The following is a 17929-nucleotide window of genomic DNA, read 5'->3' as shown; positions in this document are numbered from 1 at the left end:
TAGAAAGGATATATTATTAATGGTCACACATGATTGACCAATGAGATTTCATAATCAAAACTATATATCTTTAGCCATTGGAATCAGATTCATGTCGTCGCTTCACACCCGTTGGAGTACTCGGTACTAGCAGCTCACCTTGGGGAATTTCTAAGCTACCATCTCAAGCTTTATCTCCCAAATCTTGGATTCTATGAATCAAGACCACCTCTTTTGGTTATGGTTACATTGGATCATGCTCGATATTATTTTACATTGGTATATTGTGTTGATATAGGTAAACTATAGTTATATATTAATTATATATATAATATGATTTAGAAGTTAGAAATAAATACTATTGTACATGATTTTTATCCATCTTAAAATTTCTATTTCCTAGAGGGAGGTTTGAGACAAAACTTCAAATGATTATAACCCTAAAGATTTAAGTAGGATATATAAATATAAGAAAATTTTAAATATGACATATATAGAAAAACCTACTAAATATTCACAATCGAAGTAAACATTAACTACCTCAACATACTACCCAAGAGCTTTTGGGAGGATTTAGTTTAGTAATGGGTCAAACCACGCAAATCGCAAGATATGCACAACGAAAGATAAAAAATGGAATAGGACAAAAATCAAACACATGAGAAGACTTTTAGCTAAACTAGTTGCTTTCTTGATGGAGCGAAAACCTGCGATAATCTACTTTATCTTATATTCATCGAGCTTTTAAATTACATGATAAGGCGTATGCCAAATCATTTCCAATAAACACATAACAAGAATCTCACAACTACATTTTATGTGATAAAACCATATATCAAATTATTTTCAAAAACACACATTCAAAGGACCTCACAGGAATTTCCTGTCTCGTAAAATTTTATTTTCCCCCAAGCAAAACAAAACAAAACAGAACAGAACAGAACAGAAAAAAAAAAAAGTTAAAAATACTGGCGTGTAACCCCTATCGCATCGTCCTCCTCTTCGTCCCTACCGCAAACCTCTATCCAAAAATCCCCTGGCAGTGGACCCCACACAGCCCCTCCTCAATCTTTCCCTCCAACTACGGCCTTACCTCACTTTCAACATCCGCCGTCGGTTCCCCCTCAATCCAACGGCCGGACTCTCTACAGATGACGTGTCCACCACCTCGTTCGTCTATTTTATCCCCCAAAATATTCTTAAATAGCCCATTCCCGAAATTTAATTAATATTTTAGTTCCCCAACTTGTTCAAGTGCACAACCAACCAAGATTCCATCCGAATGCTTCCTTCTGCTTCTAATGGCGGAGAGAGGAGCTCAGCCTCATCCCCAGATTCAATCCAACGGCGCGAGGGAGCTGATGGATTTTGACGCGGAGTTGGATCTCGCGTCGTGGCCGTTGCCGTCGCCGTCGCCGCCTCGGCCGCCGTCGCCGGTGTGGTGGTTTGATGATGGAGGGAGCCCCGTTGCTGACTTTTGGAGCGCTTTCGCTGCTCGAGGAGCTAATGGTGAGATTTTGGATTCTGATATTGTTGGTTTCTTGAAGTTTGACTTCTGAGAAAGATTAGATTTTTTTTTTCTCTTTTTCTCTTTTTGAGTTAGGTTACCGTTAGTATTATGCTAATTTTGGATACTATAGATCTTAATTTAAAATTTGGATTTGAAAACTAAAATCTTTACTGTTAGATGTGGGATTAATTTCATCCCTTAATAAATGAGGGATATCAAAATCATTGAGAAGTTTGGTGTTTGGTAGTCTTGTGTATTGGAAATTCATATTTTAGATTAGGATTGATAGTATCCACGTTTCTTGATACTATCGATAGTAGCTTAGCTCAACTCTTACAAGAAAATTATTATGTGCTTAGTATTGAATGGTTAATGGATAATTTTAATTCCAAATCCAGTGAAGTACTTTTCGCGTGTATACCTTAAAACTGGTCATATTAAATGGCTCAATGGTAAAATAAAGTAGGATATGGGAGGTCCCAGGTTCTAAGATCAGTCTATGGTCTTTTTTATTTTCGTTAAAAGAGAACAACTAAAAGCTTGAAATGCTTCGTATTTAGTTTTCAAGACATAGGAGGAAAAAGTAGCTTATTAGAGACTGACGGTGCAATGGTTAGAACTGAACATTACAGTTTGCTAGGGAGAAATTAGAAGCTTTGTAGTTTTGAAACTTGATTTTGAAATGTAAGAACTTTGGTTAATGGGAAGTATTTACAACCTAAAGGTTGGAATATTAAGTACTAGAGGGTGGCGGATGTCAGTAAAATACAGCAGCAGCAGCAGCAACAACAACAACAACAACAACAACAAAACCTTTATCCCAAAATTTTGTGGTCAGCGACATGAATCATATTCTCCCATTCAATTCTATGAATGATCGTCTCCTCCGCTAATTTAACTATTATCACTTCCTTCTTAAATCTTAATTGATTCCAAGCAAGTAGATGTGAAGAAAATAGGGAGATTATAATGTTTAACAAGATTAATGCAAGCTGTCCGTACACTCCCAATTTATAGAATCGAATGTGGCTTTATGTCTTGGTTCCTGGACCCAAGCTTGTTACACATGAATGGGCTAAAATTATTCTGCTAGAATGTCATCCGTACTCGATACCCAACTTCAGTCTTCTTAGTTTCCAACATTCAAACATGAGCACTTTATAAGAGCATGTTCTCTGTCTCAGGCTCATGTGAATATATGATACACAACTGCCTGCAACATTTGTTGCAAGAAAAAAACATCCCAATTTTTGTTTGGTTTGCTACATGCAGCATTTATTGTAAGAAATTGATTAATAACTAATCATTAATGTGTCATTTGTTAGCTTAGAAAGGATTTTGAAGAGAAGTCCCAAAAAAAGTATCCCTTTCGGCTAAAACAGTTTATCTTATATTGTTAACATAACATGAATTAATTTTATATTTTTGTATTTCCAAAATGTGCCGCAAATTGCTGTACTCAAGTCTTCCGCACCGATTTCTGCAGTCCTTTTGTAGCTTTTACAGCCAACAGCAGCAAATGCTGCATTTTTGAAGCAAACAAAATGATGGAAATATAGCTGCTACAACAATTCCTGCATTTCCTACTCCATTTTCTGCCAACCAAACAGTCAAATTGCCTTGCATTTTCTTATAACTCTTACTTTCCATCAAGCCTCTTGATGTAATTATGCCAACTTTAGGTCTCGGGACTGATGAACATAGAATAATGTGTGAAAGAATTCTTACCAACTAGATTCAGCAATTTTCTAACCTATTTACCTATATGAGCTTGCTAGTCTCTATTTCCTATTTCTTCTGAACATTACTGGATAACCACCCATTATCCAAAATTCATCTTTGTCATATCTTACTTGATGGAGAATTGACTTTATCTGAAGAGACGAAACCTGTCCCTCTAAAGTATCTGCACCCAGCCAACTTTGCTACCTTGCAGAAGTTTCACTCTAATAACTAGGTTCTTAATTCTGCATCTGTAAGCATCCCTAAGATGTTTAATTGATTTTGGATTCTTGAAGATGTGGAGGCTCTACAAGTGGAAATTGAAAGTACTTTAGATGGTAATTCTTAGCAATAGTGGAAATAGGAAGTACATGGATGGTATCTCTTAGTAATAACTGGAGACAAGTCTAGGTGGGAATCTGTAAATCTAGTAAGGAAGTGCTGCTGAAGTAAGATTGGAAGGATCGTAGTTGATCTTAACATGTCGTGTTTATGTAAATTCAGAATCATTGTATCATCAAATGGTACAATCTTATGCTATTGTGTTTTGGCTAAATTTCTGCTGTCCTTTTGACTCTGTGTAACTGTTCATTAAGTATGCATTTTTCTTATGTTTTGGTCCAGAAAGTACTAGCTAATTCAATATTTGACAATGAAATATTGGATGTCTCCATATCACTATTGGATATTATATCAAATTTCCTAGTTGGATTGTCAAATATTTATACTTCCTTCTTGTGCCACAATCTCTTCATGAATAATTGTAACTTTCTTTGTTAACAAGAAAGCTACCTCACTTCTTTTATGTCCAGATTCTGACGTAGCCAATGGAAATATCACTCAAGAGGATGTTAAGAAAAGGAAACCTCAACCAGAAATGTGTGAGGACGATTCTGATGATTATTGTTTTATTAGGAAGAGGATGACCCAAGCACTTCGATACTTAAAGGAATCAGCCGGCCAACAAATATTAGTTCAAGTTTGGGCACCTGTTAAGAATGGCAATAAATATGTTCTCACAACTTCTGGTCAGCCATTTGTCCTGGACCCTCATAGCCTAGGACTTCACCAGTATCGTACGGTGTCTATGACATATGTTTTTTCAGCTGATGGGGATGGTGATGGAGATTTGGGACTTCCTGGTCGGGTCTTTAGAGGGAAAATGCCAGAGTGGACACCTGATGTACAATTTTATAGTAGTAAGGAATATCCTCGTCTTGTTCATGCTCGCAATTTTGATGTTCGTGGAACCTTAGCGTTGCCAGTTTTTGAACCATCTGGGCACTCTTGTGTTGGGGTGGTTGAACTTATAATGACGTCACGAAAGATCAACTATGCTCCTGAGGTTGATAAAGTCTGCAAAGCTCTTGAGGTTCGCAATATTTCCTTAAAAAAATCTGTTATTTTCTTTCTTTCGGTTTATTTTTTTATTTTTTATTTTATATATTTTTTTGTATCACATGGTATGCAATAATATTATATTTTGTTATTTCTTTAATTTGAGGTGTATGAGAACACGTCTTAAGCACTGGCATGTCAGTTTCGCACAGAAATTTGTTTGAACAGATATATAGAACGATATAGGTAAATATAGCTAATTGATGGTCCATCCTGTTGAATTCCTGGAATTGATATGATATTAACACATGTACGCTATGTTATCTGAGTACTTCTATTTGAAGCCATATCCGTACCTGTATTGGTACCCATATCCATACCCAAACTCCTTGGACTCTCCTAGCATATATTCACATATTTATTCAAGGATGTACTCAATTATGCAAATCATGTTGCTAAATTACCAAATTGGTATTTTATTTCAACCCCATTTACCATTAAGGTTTTTTTAAAAAAAGCTCCGGCAACATTAAGATATTTTATTTCGACCCCCTTGGCCAATAAGATTATTTTTCTCGTCAATGGTGAAAATTCCAGTGGGTGATGTAATTTTTTGTTGATAAATTTTTTCCAGCCCCCTAACATCTTAAAGTCACTAAATCTACATCCAACACGTCATAATTTAGCAAGAGATATGTAGTTTATGTGAAATTGACCTCTCCATCGTTCACTTTTCATCTCCTCCCTCCTTGTTCCTTACTTATCATCATCAGTGCTCCTCATTCCATCTCCCTTCGAAGGCTCCACCTCAACCCCTCAAACACATTGAAGACCGTAAAATTGGTGCGGTTAAAGGGCTTGGGATTTGGGTGAGTTTGAAGGGTTTAAGGTGCAACCTTTGAAGGGGGAATTGAGGAGAGAGAAGAAAGAGGGAATTGGGGAGGAGAGGGTGAGAATGGCAGGGGACATTGCCAATGATGGGTTGGGAAGGAGGGACGAGGAGTGGATAATAGAGGATCAATTTCACAAAAGCCACCTATCTCTCGCTACATTATGTCATATTTGGGCGTAGATTCAATAATTTTGAGATTTTAAGGGGTTGTAAAAATTTTCCCAGCATGAAATTACATCACCCGCTGGAATTCTCGCCGCCAGCGAGAAAGGGCTTATTGGTAAAGGGGCTTGAAATAAATATCTTAATGTCGTCGGAACTTTTTTAATAACTTTGTTTGGTAAAGTGGGTGGAAATACTATACAGTCTATACCAATATGGTAATTTAGCCCAAAACATGTTTTAATTTAAAACACTTGTCATACACTTCTTGAATGTATATCCTACACTTCACATCCATTTACGAAAACTCCTGGACATAGGTAGGAATCTAAACTATGATTTTATAGGGTCATGTGGGTGTCTAGTTACAAAATAAGCGGAATAAAATAAACACTAAAATATTATAGGAATTTTAATACTTATAACACGTGAATGAACAACAATATTGGTCCCATGTAAATTATTAATTTTAATATGTATGTATGCATGCATGCATGTATGTATGTGCGTGCGTCCCTATATCTTACCTTTTGCAAATTTTCTGTGTCCGATGCCCATTTCCATGCAACATAACATGTAAGAAAAGCAGTGAAAATCTGGTGCGTCTTCAAGGCCATGGTCTATTGTAATGTGCAGACCCTAGTGGACAAATACGCAAACTTGAGTTACTTATGTTGTCCTTAACATAACAAGAATCTTATTTTGCAGCTTTTATAGACTTGAAAAAGCAATCATGTGACTTGGTAGTTGTTCTTAGGGTTTTTTTTTCTTCAGTTCGCTACGGTTATGACCTGATTGTGCACTATGTTAAATATGTATGCACTGCTACTCTGTTTGTCCTTATAAGGAGGCTATTACTCTGGGCACAAAGGTTATGAATAGAGGATCTTACGAGTTCAACAAATTGAAAATGTCTCTAGCATTGCTCCATTTGAGCAAGCATTAAGGTAATTAAGGTCACAAATTTTATGTACGTATCTACTGAAGTGGAATTCTGATGACATTATATTTTGTCTGCATAAATTTCATTTCTGTTCTCCATTTAAGCTACACTAAGGGGTTTCCTAAAATGAGATCTGACCGTAACAGTTCATTTTGGCATTTCTATAAAAGGTTTGGCCGACCACTTGATATTGGTAAATCATTACAAACATATATAATAAGTAGACAACTGAGTATCAGGTTCAGGGCATCTTTTTCTCAAATTATTATATGCACTTTCTTGTTTCATCTTTATTCTTTCCACAGTCTATATATACATTTAGTGTGGTAACCTTGATTCCTTTGAATTGCAGGCAGTAAATCTTAAAAGTTATGATATTTCAGACATTCCAAGTGTTCAGGTGCATCATAATTACTTTCAAGTATTATGATGTATTTGTTTTACTCTTCATGATAATGTATTGATAGTTTTTCTAATTTAGATATGTAATGAAGGTCGTCAAAATGCTTTTGCTGAAATATTGGAGATCCTAACTACAATCTGCGAGGAACACAAGCTGCCTATAGCTCAGACTTGGGTTCCATGTAGGCATCGCAATGTTCTCACTTATGGCGGTGGCTCACAAAAAAGCTGCTCAAGCTTTGATGGGAGTTGCATGGGACAAGTGTGCATGTCAACGAGTGATGTGGCAGTTTATGTTATTGACCCTCAAATGTGGGGTTTCAGGGATGCTTGTGTTGAACACCACCTTCAGAAGGGACAAGGGGTAGCTGGCAGGGCCTTTGAATCCCGAAGCTCATGCTTTTCTAGAGATATTACTCAATTCTCCAAGACTGAATATCCACTTGTACATTATGCTCGGCTATTTAATCTTGCTGGAAGCCTTGCGGTATGCCTTCAGAGCGTTCACACTGGCAATGATGACTACATTCTCGAGTTTTTCTTGCCACCTGGCTGTAGGGACCCTGTTCAACAGAAGGTTCTGCTGGACTCTATTTTAAACTTGATGAAGCAATGCTTCCGAAACTTAAGGATATCAGTCAATGAAGATATCCAAGAAGGGAAATCTCCAGGCTTTTTTGATGTTTCTGAAACTGGGAACCGTGAACACGAACCAGGCCTCGCCCTTGGTCAAAGCTGTAGCACTCATGTCAATGCAAATTCTCCTAAGGATAACCCTGCCCAAGTAGAAAACTTGGTTCCTAATAGGGCAAAAGCAGTCAATACTGAAAGGAATTACACAGAATCTGCACCTTCATTAGTCAACTTGAGTGCAAAAAAACCTGAAAGGAAGCGAGGGAAAGCTGAGAAAACAATCAGTTTGGAAGTTCTTCATAGGTATTTTTCAGGAAGCCTAAAAGATGCTGCAAAAGCCCTTGGCGGTAAGCTATAATCCTTCATATCTACATTATTCTACATGTCATGAAGTGGAAATCGTCTGAAAATTAAAGTTCTATGTCTTTTCAGTTTGTCCGACAACCATGAAGCGTATCTGTAGGCAACATGGGATATCGCGATGGCCGTCAAGAAAGATCAATAAGGTCAATCGCTCTCTCTCAAAGTTGAAAAGAGTGATCGAGTCTGTGCAGGGTGCTGAAGGAGCTTTTAACCTGCCATCTCTTTCATGTCAGCTTCCACTTGCTGTCAGTTTGGATGGTTGTAGACATGGTGGAGATGGTGAACCTCTGAGTCTTCAGCATGCTGAGTTAGATAAAGACTCTTTACCACATAAATCACTACAGAGTGATGACCAATCCAATAATAAAAAAGCCCAGCAAGAAACTATTCGAGCCCATGCTGATTCTAATGTGGAGCCTGATAAAGACTCTTCTAAAACAATCTCTTCAGGAGAAGGGAGCTCGGAGGCCGCTACTTCTCAAGAATCATGTGAGGAAGTGAATGTCACTGATTCCCCCAACTTAAACAATGGCTTCAATGTGAATGGTTTCTTGGGATTCAGTAACCCGATGCCAGATGCCAGTATAGAAGAGCCACAGCCAATGCTTGGTAGAGTTCTCATTGAAGATTCAGGAAGCTCTAAAGATTTAAAAAATCTATTCAGTAGCATAGTAGAGGGATGCCATTATGAAAATTCTGTGTTGTATACTAATCATGAACCATCTCATCCTACTGAGGTTCAAGGTTTGAGGACAGTGACTATAAAAGCAAGTTACAGAGAAGATATTGTGAGGTTTCGGTTGCCAGGGAGCGCGGGTATGATGGAATTGAGTGAAGAAGTGGCAAAAAGGCTGAAGTTAGAAGTTGGGACATTTGATATCAGGTATTTGGATGAAGATCAAGAGTGGGTTATGCTATCTTGTGATGCAGACTTGAAAGAGTGCATTGAAATTTCAAGGTTGTCAGGTCTTCATATTATCAGGTTATCAGTCCATGATGTTGCTCCATTGCTTGGGAGTTCCTGCGGGAGCTCAGCTGGACAGTAGCATGTCACAGTTACTAGACTCTTTAGGTGCAGGTCAGTTTTATGTTTTTGCTATGAGATCCTGCTATTTGTTGTATAAGAATCAGATATTAAGTAATGTAATATAGTGTTAGCAACCAAATGTACATTATTGTTGATGTATCTTCAATTTATTTTCCTTCACATGATGACATACCCATTCTACCTTACCATGCCACACAGTGCTTTATTAACACATGAGACATGTTAAGCACCTAGTATCTTGATGTCTCCTATGACACAAAACCTTCAACCTGAACATGAGTACATTCCAATATTTAGATTTAGATGTGAAAACAAATTGGCAAACGTGTATACATGTTAAGCACCTAGTATCTTGATGTGTCTTCGAATATCCATGCATGGTGCACTGAAAGACTAAAAATTGAACTTTGACATGTTTGAATAATGCTATGCAAAAAGGTTGTTGTTGCAATGAGCAAAAAGATCTTACAACCCTCCACCAAGTCAAATTAATCTGTCTTGTATATCGAATGAACACAATTCCATTGTATAGTGGCTCCAAGCATCAAGTTCCCTTAGCTCTCGTATTTTTTTTATTAAATCGTAGTTTAGCAGAAAGCTGAGTAATCTCTTTTTCCTTGGATACCCTCATCTAATATATGAATAATTCAACTCTTTGAGTCTCTTATGTCTATGAGCTGACAGTCCATTTTGCAAAATGGGCTGCAAGCTCAATGCCATGTGAGCCCCCATGCTAGTCACATCGGGGTGGAGCTTACATGGCAGTGAGCTAACGAGCTCCATAAATTATTTATTGTTCTTCCTACTATCATGAGGTCTGTGGATCAACGAGTCATCAAATACTTTGTGTTACTAATGTCCTCATATGATCCCTCCATCCTCTGGAACTAGAAAGTTAGACAGTGAGGTCAATGCTCTTGTTCCACTGTTCTGATCAACATTACGGATAGTAAAAGAAACAAAAAGAAATCTATCTAGTCGAAAGCTTAGAGCAATGTTTTAGCTAGTTGATATCATAGACAGGGCTAGGTGGAGAAGACTTTCCAATGGACCGGATCCATTGCATACATGGTGCTCCAAAGAAAGGAGGATCTTTGGATCAATTCGCATATCCCCCAAAAGCCCCCTATTTTGTACTTATTCTAGGACTCTTATCTTTGATTTTCTCACTCAGATAGAACCTAAAAAGAGATTTAGGCTTAGGAGTCACAGTTAATGCAGAACTTAAAAAGATTTCGTCCTTACGTATTCCCGAGAACGAAAGCTACCTGCAATTTACATTTCGGTCTTTGTACGTAGAAAGTTTGCAACCCAAGACTGCAACAACGGTAGTAGGGACTAGGGGGCTCTGAATCTGCGTACAGAAGGTATATCATTTGATGCCACTAAATAAAACTGCTACTACTAATATTATGCTGAATATCAACCTTGGTCTTCTTTTGTCGAATAAGTATCAACAATAGGGGTCATTCATTATTCTGGCTAGTTACATATTTTCATGTTCTCATCTGTTAGCATAACGTGTTTTAAATCCAACAAACCAATGTTTCCCTTTTTATCATGCAAGGTTTCTTAAAATAGCACATGCCCTTTAAACATTCCAAATCTATGAATGACCTTGATATTTGAGTTCAATTTTCTCTAAATACAGCACATTTGATTTTTAAACATTCCAAACCTATGTATGTCCTTGATATTTTGAGTTCAATTCTCTCTATGAATCATCGCGAAATGGATTGTGAAAGATTTCCCAGGCACTAATGTTGGACTTCGACCTTTCGTTATTCATGCAGGCTGGTGTAGGTCTTAGACTTATTCAGAAAACCTAAATAGAAGTTGGATGATAAGGCTTTTTTCTGGTGCCTGTGTTTTAGAATGAAACTTAGAAAAAAGTCTTTCAGTAACCATATTGATAAAAGAATCGACTCTACCTTCAACTATAATCTAATTCCATCTATTAGATTGAAATCTAATCCGAGCTACCTCTCCATATTCTTGTAAGATGGTCTCTTACGTAGACTGTAGAGTGGATAGAGACATTTATACAGGACACGGCACAAACATGGATATAGAAACACAGAAATTGAAAGAAAAAAAAGGACTTGAGGACACGGGAATGCTGAATGCATGTGTGTGACAGCAAGTAATGGCTAACAGCCTAACAAGAACTTTGATTTGAACGAATCCAATCAGTTACCTCAACAAGTTAAGGTCAAATTAATTTGTTTTCATGGGCAATGAGGGGTCATTCTCATCGATAGAAGAAACATTGAGTTTGGCCCTATTGAGTAGCTATGGATTGTAAGGTCTTCTTTAAGCCTAGAAAAGTCAGTTTTATTTGGACACCTGTGTATCTGACAGGGACCACGGTGGCTATAGCATATCCATGGAGTGTCAATGTATGACAAAGTTCAAGCACAGGTACAGAGCTATAAAGAAGTTTCATCCTTATCGGTGGCCTCCAAGCTATTACTTAATTGAGAAAAGTTAGATGCTATGTTGCGTGGGTACGGGCACATGTGTGGTTAACGGTACGGGTACGCGTGCGGGACACGACAAATTTATAAGAGGTAAGGTACGGGGACACAGCTATATAAATATTTATATATACATATATTACATATTGGAATTAATAATTTATATGAGAATAAATATGATAATTAAAATTCCTATAAAAATTTTGAGTTTTTTTAATTATTATGTGGATTATAAATTGGTAAATCACTAGTTATTGAACTAGAGATCCGAACAATCCTTCAAATTATAATTCGGAAGTTAACCTATGTCCAACTAATTTCAAGAAGTGGATGTGCAGGATATAGGTCCCAAAAATGTATGACAAGTGTTTTAAATTAAAACATGTATTGTATAATTGAGTACATGCCCAAATAAATGTAGCTTATGTGCACGGAGTGCCCAAGGAGTTTGGGTACGTTATGGGTATGGCTTCAGATTAGAACTTTAGAAGTACACAGATAACATATGTTAGCTGTTATAGTGAGTCAGTCTAAAATAACAACATTCTCTATAGCAAAAGTGAAGCTATTTGACTAAAACTTGCATATCCATTTATCGTGCCCTCACAAGCGATTGCAACTTACAGCTGTGTGCTGTTGTGAAATTTGAGACCATGATGATAGAAGGGACAATGTTTTGTAGTTGCATGTGTCACTTCTGAATGTTGAGATAGACATTAGGCTGAAGTCGGAGGTTATCAAAACTCATAGTTCACACTGAATATTTGGGTGATGGTTAAGGCAAAGTGCATGTGGATGCTAGTGCTACTACTATTAAGTTCCTCTAATACCATTGGTTCTCATGTAAGCTTATCAGTTCATGTCATTTTCTTCTTGGAGGCTCCTCTGGCGACTCTGATAAATAATATGGAAGCATAAAGTTCTTCCTTGATCTCCTTTTAAGTTATTATTTGGCTGTTTAAGTCAGTTTAGTCAGACTTTTTAAAATTACTTTTCAAAAAACCACGAAGTTTAGTTATCGCGAATCATATAACAAGACAAAGCTCCCCTGGTAACTGTTTTTAAGTTTTGAACTTGTCATGTCAATTTAAAAAGGCAATCTAGATTCTTACACCATGGAGGCCGATATAAGTTTTATCGTGTATCTCATATTCAGTTGTTTAGTTCTTTTAGTGACTAGATGTTCATCAGGGTGGGTGCATCATTATGGTTAGTTTACTTTTTGTTATGCATATCTTTCATCCTTGAAACGAGAGTAAGATTGAGGAATGACACTGGAAAAAGATGCAACGGCTCTTGGAGACCCAAAAACAAGAGGGAAAAAAGTAATTAAAAAAGGGTACTACATCGAGAGCCCAACATATAGAGACTTACAGTTACGTTGGGGCGGGTACAGTGAAAATTTCTCTTCTTTGGATATCTTCAAACCTGACTTCCTACCTCGTTTCACTTATTACATCATTAAGAAAGATAATCCCGTCATTGGTTCTCATATTATCTAATAGTAATCCATGGGGATTGTAAAAGCAGTGTCATGTATCGTTGTGTTGTCGGAGGATATTCTCTCATCGAACATGTTATTAACTGGAAGATAGACAGAATCCAGAGCAAATGAGAGCTGTCCTATTTCTTCCTGTGACTTGAGAATTTGCTGTTGTGTTGTTTTGAGCTGCTCCTCTAGTTCCTCCACACACTTTTGTAGGTAGGAAATGGCAAATGTGCAACCATATACGGGGTTTCTGATTCTTGCATAAGCTTCATAGACCATGCTTTTTACTGCATCCTCCTTCCACACGTCATCCACCATCTGCGTAAGACCCTTAAACTATTAAATTTTTTGTTGTTGTGCATAGAATATTAGAATGCTATAGTAAAATTTAAGATTCATTCTTTTGCTCCGCTGCTCTTTGCATGTATACTACTGTGATGATGGCTTGTAGTCATGAAGCCACATGCATACGCACTTTAGTTTAAATCCTCCGACTATTTACCCATATTACAGCATAAGCTGGCTTCATGTTTTGGGGGCAAAAATGTGTTTTTAGCAAGAATATGAGTCGAGGAACTAGGGTAAGGTCTTGGATCTTTGCAAGCTAAATTCTCCTTTTTGATGTTTGACTGTTCAATAGTAAACGCTCAAGACATATAGATGTTGATTTCTATATTAGAAATTTTAACCAGTATGTATGTAAATTCATGCTATGTAATTTTCAGTTAGCTCTTTATATATAAATGACCTTTTCCTACATGTTGATATCATAGGCTCAACCATCATATAGAATTGCAATGGGTGAGAAAAACTCACTTGAAGCATTTTGATCACATTGCTGGCTCCGAACACCTTATGAACCACCGCAAACTTCTCAGTCTCGTTGGCAGGGAAGTATGGTGCTAACATGCAGTCGTAACTGCACTTTCGGTGTAGCATCCTGCAACCAGCACAAGGGACCTCCCGCTTTACCTGAGGTTGCGCTCGTGGATCCATACACACTTAATGAACTACCAGGAATTTTATGACTGGGTAATTATCACTTGGCGGGGTATTTATAGGAGTGAGAGGAGAGGGGGTAGGAGATGAGAGAAGATTGGTCACAAGGTCGTTATGTGGGTAGCTAGGAAATTTCTATTAAATCAGATGTCAAACCTTGAGACGAGTTTGGAGCCCGAGGCCGGCATTTAAAGACAATGAGGGGGATTGTGAAAGCCCCTAACAGTACAAAATCTAGCTTTAGGAGTTATGATTCAATAACCTAAATCATCATATTTTCAGCCATGTAAAATAAGATTATGACCTCTGCCACAGTTAATTGTTTTGATCAGAAGTGGATGAAGAGCCTCTTGGTCTAGGCTATAGCTCTCCTTGTTTAGGTTTGAGCTAGCTTAAGCTACAGTGTATATTTTAATGCGTTTTTATATATTCTTTGCAATAGGCCCTCCTTAAAAAGCATATATTATGGGCTTCTTGTTCTGTATTAATACCTGACTTGCTACTAATGTTATGCTACCTATACCCTTGTTTCAATTTATGGAATTTTAGGTGGGTCACAAAATTGCCACGTTGATATATTTTTCAAGAAGTCCTTTGAGAAGAACACAGAAGTCAATAGATAATTTTCTACTCATGTTTACTGAAAGAGAATATATATGAGAAATCTACAAGACTAGTCATCGATGCATTTCTTTCTTTCTTCTCACTGTGTAAACTTTTTCAATTTCTATATAGGACAACTTATACACTATCCATGGATCAATAAGCCAACGACCTAGCATACAAGATCGATATCCAAGCTGTAATTAGATGCATCTTTGCTAGGAGCATAATCTTTCACATATATGGTGTGCTTGACATGAAGAAACTAGTTCAAACATTAACCCTACTAGGATGCAATCTATCTCAAGTTACTTGGTGTACCGTGTATCTAATTGTAGCTTAATGTACGCAGCTTATGATAAAACTACAGAATGTTAAAGGGGAATTCTAGATTGTATGATCTCAATAAACTATTACCAATCATTTTTTTTAAAGAAAAAATATTACCAATTGAAATTATTATTAACCATAGGATAATTATGAAAACGACTACTGACCTACTTCTTATAAACTTATACTGACCTTTCTCTACTGGATTTGAATGCTGTATAGAAAAGGGTAGGCAATGGAAATGTCAATTCTTTTGAATATTCTACCATTTGATGGTTGCCTGTGAGCTACAGTCATTGTATATCATTGTTTATGTACAGGCATTAGGTGAGCAAACTGGATGATAGAGAACCTATTAGCATAACGATTAGAGTATTATTAAAGGACAACATTCTGTTTCCATTTTTCCTTCTTATGTCAAGTTCTCCATGACGAAATTCCTGTTGATGTCGAGATCCTGAAATTATTATAACTTGTTATGGAATGTATTCTGAAAGGCTTAATGAGGGACTTGTTATTATCTATTGTCATTATTAATGATACAAGCTCGATAATTAGGTGTTGAATATCTTTCTGTTTGAAAAAGGGAGTACAGTGGGTCGAAAGAATAAAAGGTCTTAATTGTAGATACTTCCCCCCTTAAATTCTGTATTCAAAAGGAAATCTAATGTACACACCATCATGCTATCACTATCATGCTATGGTCATATTGATATGATCGAACTTTCAGCAATAATCAATTTTCATGCATGTCAATGCTGGCTATGATTGTGCTTCCATGATTATTTAGTGCAGAGAAGATAGTAATAGTACGATAAACATTTTGGTTTCCTGTTTTCTTTAGGTACCTATTACTGCATGACACAATGACTTGAGCGAGATTGGCATGCTGACTGAAAAGGTTGAATATCTTGTTCAGATAATACTATGATATTTTGTAATCTGCAGTTCTTGTCAAAAAATTTCTAATGTGAGTTAGCTGGGGCCTTCAAATAAATGTTACACTTGTTTCAATTGTTTGAGTGCCGCCAAATTGTTAGGAGCAATGCCAGCATCAAACCATCATAAATACATGCTGACAACTTTAGCATGCTTCTGTTGCCTCCAATGTTCTTGAGGATAATACTCAAATCTGAAAGTGACTGCTTACCTACTTATAAATCTTCACGTTTTCTATTTCAGTACCTATGCGGTATATGAAATGGGTAGACAATTCAGTTTCTTGCCTTTGAATTTTATGACTTGAGTTGCAATTTCTGATATTTTTCGTCGATGTTTGGGGAGACATTGTTTCGGATAGAGCTAATCCTTTTCCTTTATGCCAATATATACATCTTGCTTGAGCTTTCGACTACTGTTCAAAGAGAACCAAACAACCCTTTTAAGGACAAATTTGCATATGATGATGAGGCTCTTTAATGTTTGGAGTTTTATTGAAGCTATAATGAATCATTTATATTATATATATGTTTCCTTTTGCCTATAACATTATTGTTATTGATAACCATTATGTTATGTGTCTGAAATATTGCATCACTTGTAGAGAGCTCTTTTGGCTTGAAGAAGGTAGGCAAATATGGAGCCAATGAGAGAAGGGCCTAATTTGGACTTAGGAACTTCTAAGCTTTTTCTTCTTCTTTTGGCCATGTTGACATTGACTATCCTTTCTCATTTACCACAGCCAAGGATATTATGTTTTTCATCTTCGTAAATTGTTATATCTTACATTTACATTTGTAAGGTTATGTAGATTAAATTCCTTGCATATCTTCATGAGAGGTGAACCTGATGAAATAACTGTTGGAAATTGTGGTTAAATCTGGAATGAAACATAGAAATTTTGATGTGGTGAAATTTTAAACTTTTTCAGTTCACTGCTGTGCGTTTGTGAAACGCTGTGCTTAAAGCAATATTTGGTCTACTCCGGTGCAAGGATCTCAATGCCAAACTGTTTCCAAGAACAGCAGTACAGTACTCTGGTGTGCACCAACCTAGTACTGTTAAGATCTCCTCGATCTATAAGACCTTTCGGTCAAGACAAAGATCTCCTCGATCTCAGAACCTTTCGGTTCAAAACCTTTCGGTTTCAGGGCAAGTTCCTGCGGGCACAGTTTCTGCAGCAGCAGCACAATAGCAACAACATCAAGATATCCTCGATCCGACGTTTGTATTTCAAGTTCGCACCAAGAGCTGTCCAAAGGGCGTTATTTATAGGTCTCTAAGGCCAGCTCAAGAGTCACCCTCAATTGATGTGGTTGTTACAAATCATAATGACAATTATGATTGTAACAACAATCCATTAAATTGATGTAAATACTGTTATAACTGCTGCATATAGTAACTCCTGAATACGAGGCAATCAATGAATGCATTACTACAAAACGCGAGGGTCACGTCTCAGCAAATAAGACGAACATCGTCTGTAGGACGAACATCGTCTGTATGACAAACCTCGTCGAACGGGCAAACCTCGTCGAACAGGCGAACCTCGTCAAACAGGCGAACCTCGTCGAACGAGCGAACCTCTTCAAACAAGCAAACCTCTTCAAACGAGAGAACCTCGTCAAACAGGCGAACCTCGTCAAACAGGCAAACCTAGTCAAACGAGCAAACCTCGTCAAATAGGCGAACCTCGTCGAACGAGCAAACATCGTCAAATAGGCGAACCTCGTCGAACAGACAAATCTCGTCGAACGAGCGAACCTCGTCAAACAGGCAAACCTCGTTGAACGGGCAAACCTCGTCAAACAAGCGAACCTAGTCGAACGAGCGAATCTTGTCAAGCAATTGACGAACCTCGTCTGATTGCGAGAACGCTAAGGTCACACCCTCGTGTGAATGCGTAGCTCGTCTGCATGCTGCGAGGCAACCTTCGTGACAGCCAACATGACGCCAAAGAGCGCCACGCGAAGTGCAAAGTGCGCCTAACAAAGCATTACTTAGCGCCTCAGCCCGATTAGCCCCGATCTCGGCCTATTGGTCCACGGCCTACGAACCACGGCCCACGACCTACTAGAACTTATGAGAGATTAATTAAAA

General features: G+C 37.5%; 2 protein-coding genes across 8 annotated transcripts; one reads left to right on the top strand and one right to left on the bottom strand.

Moving 5' to 3' along the window:
* LOC109829133 (protein NLP3-like) lies at positions 1387 to 16724 on the top strand. 7 transcript variants are annotated; one of them, XR_002243975.1, is made up of 8 exons: positions 1387 to 1488; positions 4024 to 4583; positions 6899 to 6946; positions 7028 to 7928; positions 8014 to 9022; positions 11354 to 11562; positions 13172 to 13280; positions 15735 to 16113. XR_002243975.1 is itself a non-coding variant. In XM_020396246.1 (6 exons), exons 2-5 carry the CDS (start codon positions 4089 to 4091, stop codon positions 8988 to 8990), a joined length of 2421 nt encoding a protein of 806 aa, XP_020251835.1. In that variant the 5' UTR covers positions 1387 to 1488; positions 4024 to 4088; the 3' UTR covers positions 8991 to 9022; positions 16434 to 16724. The 7 variants fall into 7 exon arrangements, 3 of the variants coding, with proteins under 3 accessions (XP_020251835.1, XP_020251833.1, XP_020251836.1); XR_002243974.1 differs by lacking the exons at positions 11354 to 11562; positions 13172 to 13280 and adding an exon at positions 16434 to 16724 and having other exon boundaries at positions 15735 to 15791; XR_002243977.1 differs by lacking the exon at positions 11354 to 11562.
* Positions 11792 to 14003, bottom strand: LOC109829134 (LOB domain-containing protein 12-like). Its single transcript, XM_020396248.1, has 2 exons — positions 13775 to 14003; positions 11792 to 13276 (listed from the first exon to the last, which is right to left on the bottom strand). The coding sequence occupies exons 1-2, from the start codon at positions 13952 to 13954 to the stop codon at positions 12968 to 12970; spliced, it is 489 nt and encodes a 162-aa protein (XP_020251837.1). The 5' UTR covers positions 13955 to 14003; the 3' UTR covers positions 11792 to 12967.

The sequence above is a fragment of the Asparagus officinalis genome, chromosome 1 (genome assembly GCF_001876935.1).
Source record: "Asparagus officinalis chromosome 1, Aspof.V1, whole genome shotgun sequence".
Lineage (NCBI taxonomy): Eukaryota > Viridiplantae > Streptophyta > Magnoliopsida > Asparagales > Asparagaceae > Asparagus > Asparagus officinalis.
This window is presented reverse-complemented; position numbering and strand designations above follow the sequence as displayed.

Excerpts from the sequence above, each read along its gene's own strand:
- LOC109829133 (XM_020396246.1), top strand. The coding sequence starts at position 4,089 with ATGTGTGAGGACGATTCTGATGATTATTGTTTTATTAGGAAGAGGATG. Across the intron at positions 4,584-6,898 it reads AAGTCTGCAAAGCTCTTGAG|GCAGTAAATCTTAAAAGTTA; the intron begins GTTCGCAATATT and ends TTTGAATTGCAG. Across the intron at positions 6,947-7,027 it reads CAGACATTCCAAGTGTTCAG|ATATGTAATGAAGGTCGTCA; the intron begins GTGCATCATAAT and ends TTTCTAATTTAG.
- LOC109829134 (XM_020396248.1), bottom strand. The coding sequence starts at position 13,954 with ATGGATCCACGAGCGCAACCTCAGGTAAAGCGGGAGGTCCCTTGTGCT. Across the intron at positions 13,277-13,774 it reads ATGTGATCAAAATGCTTCAA|ATGGTGGATGACGTGTGGAA; the intron begins GTGAGTTTTTCT and ends GGTCTTACGCAG.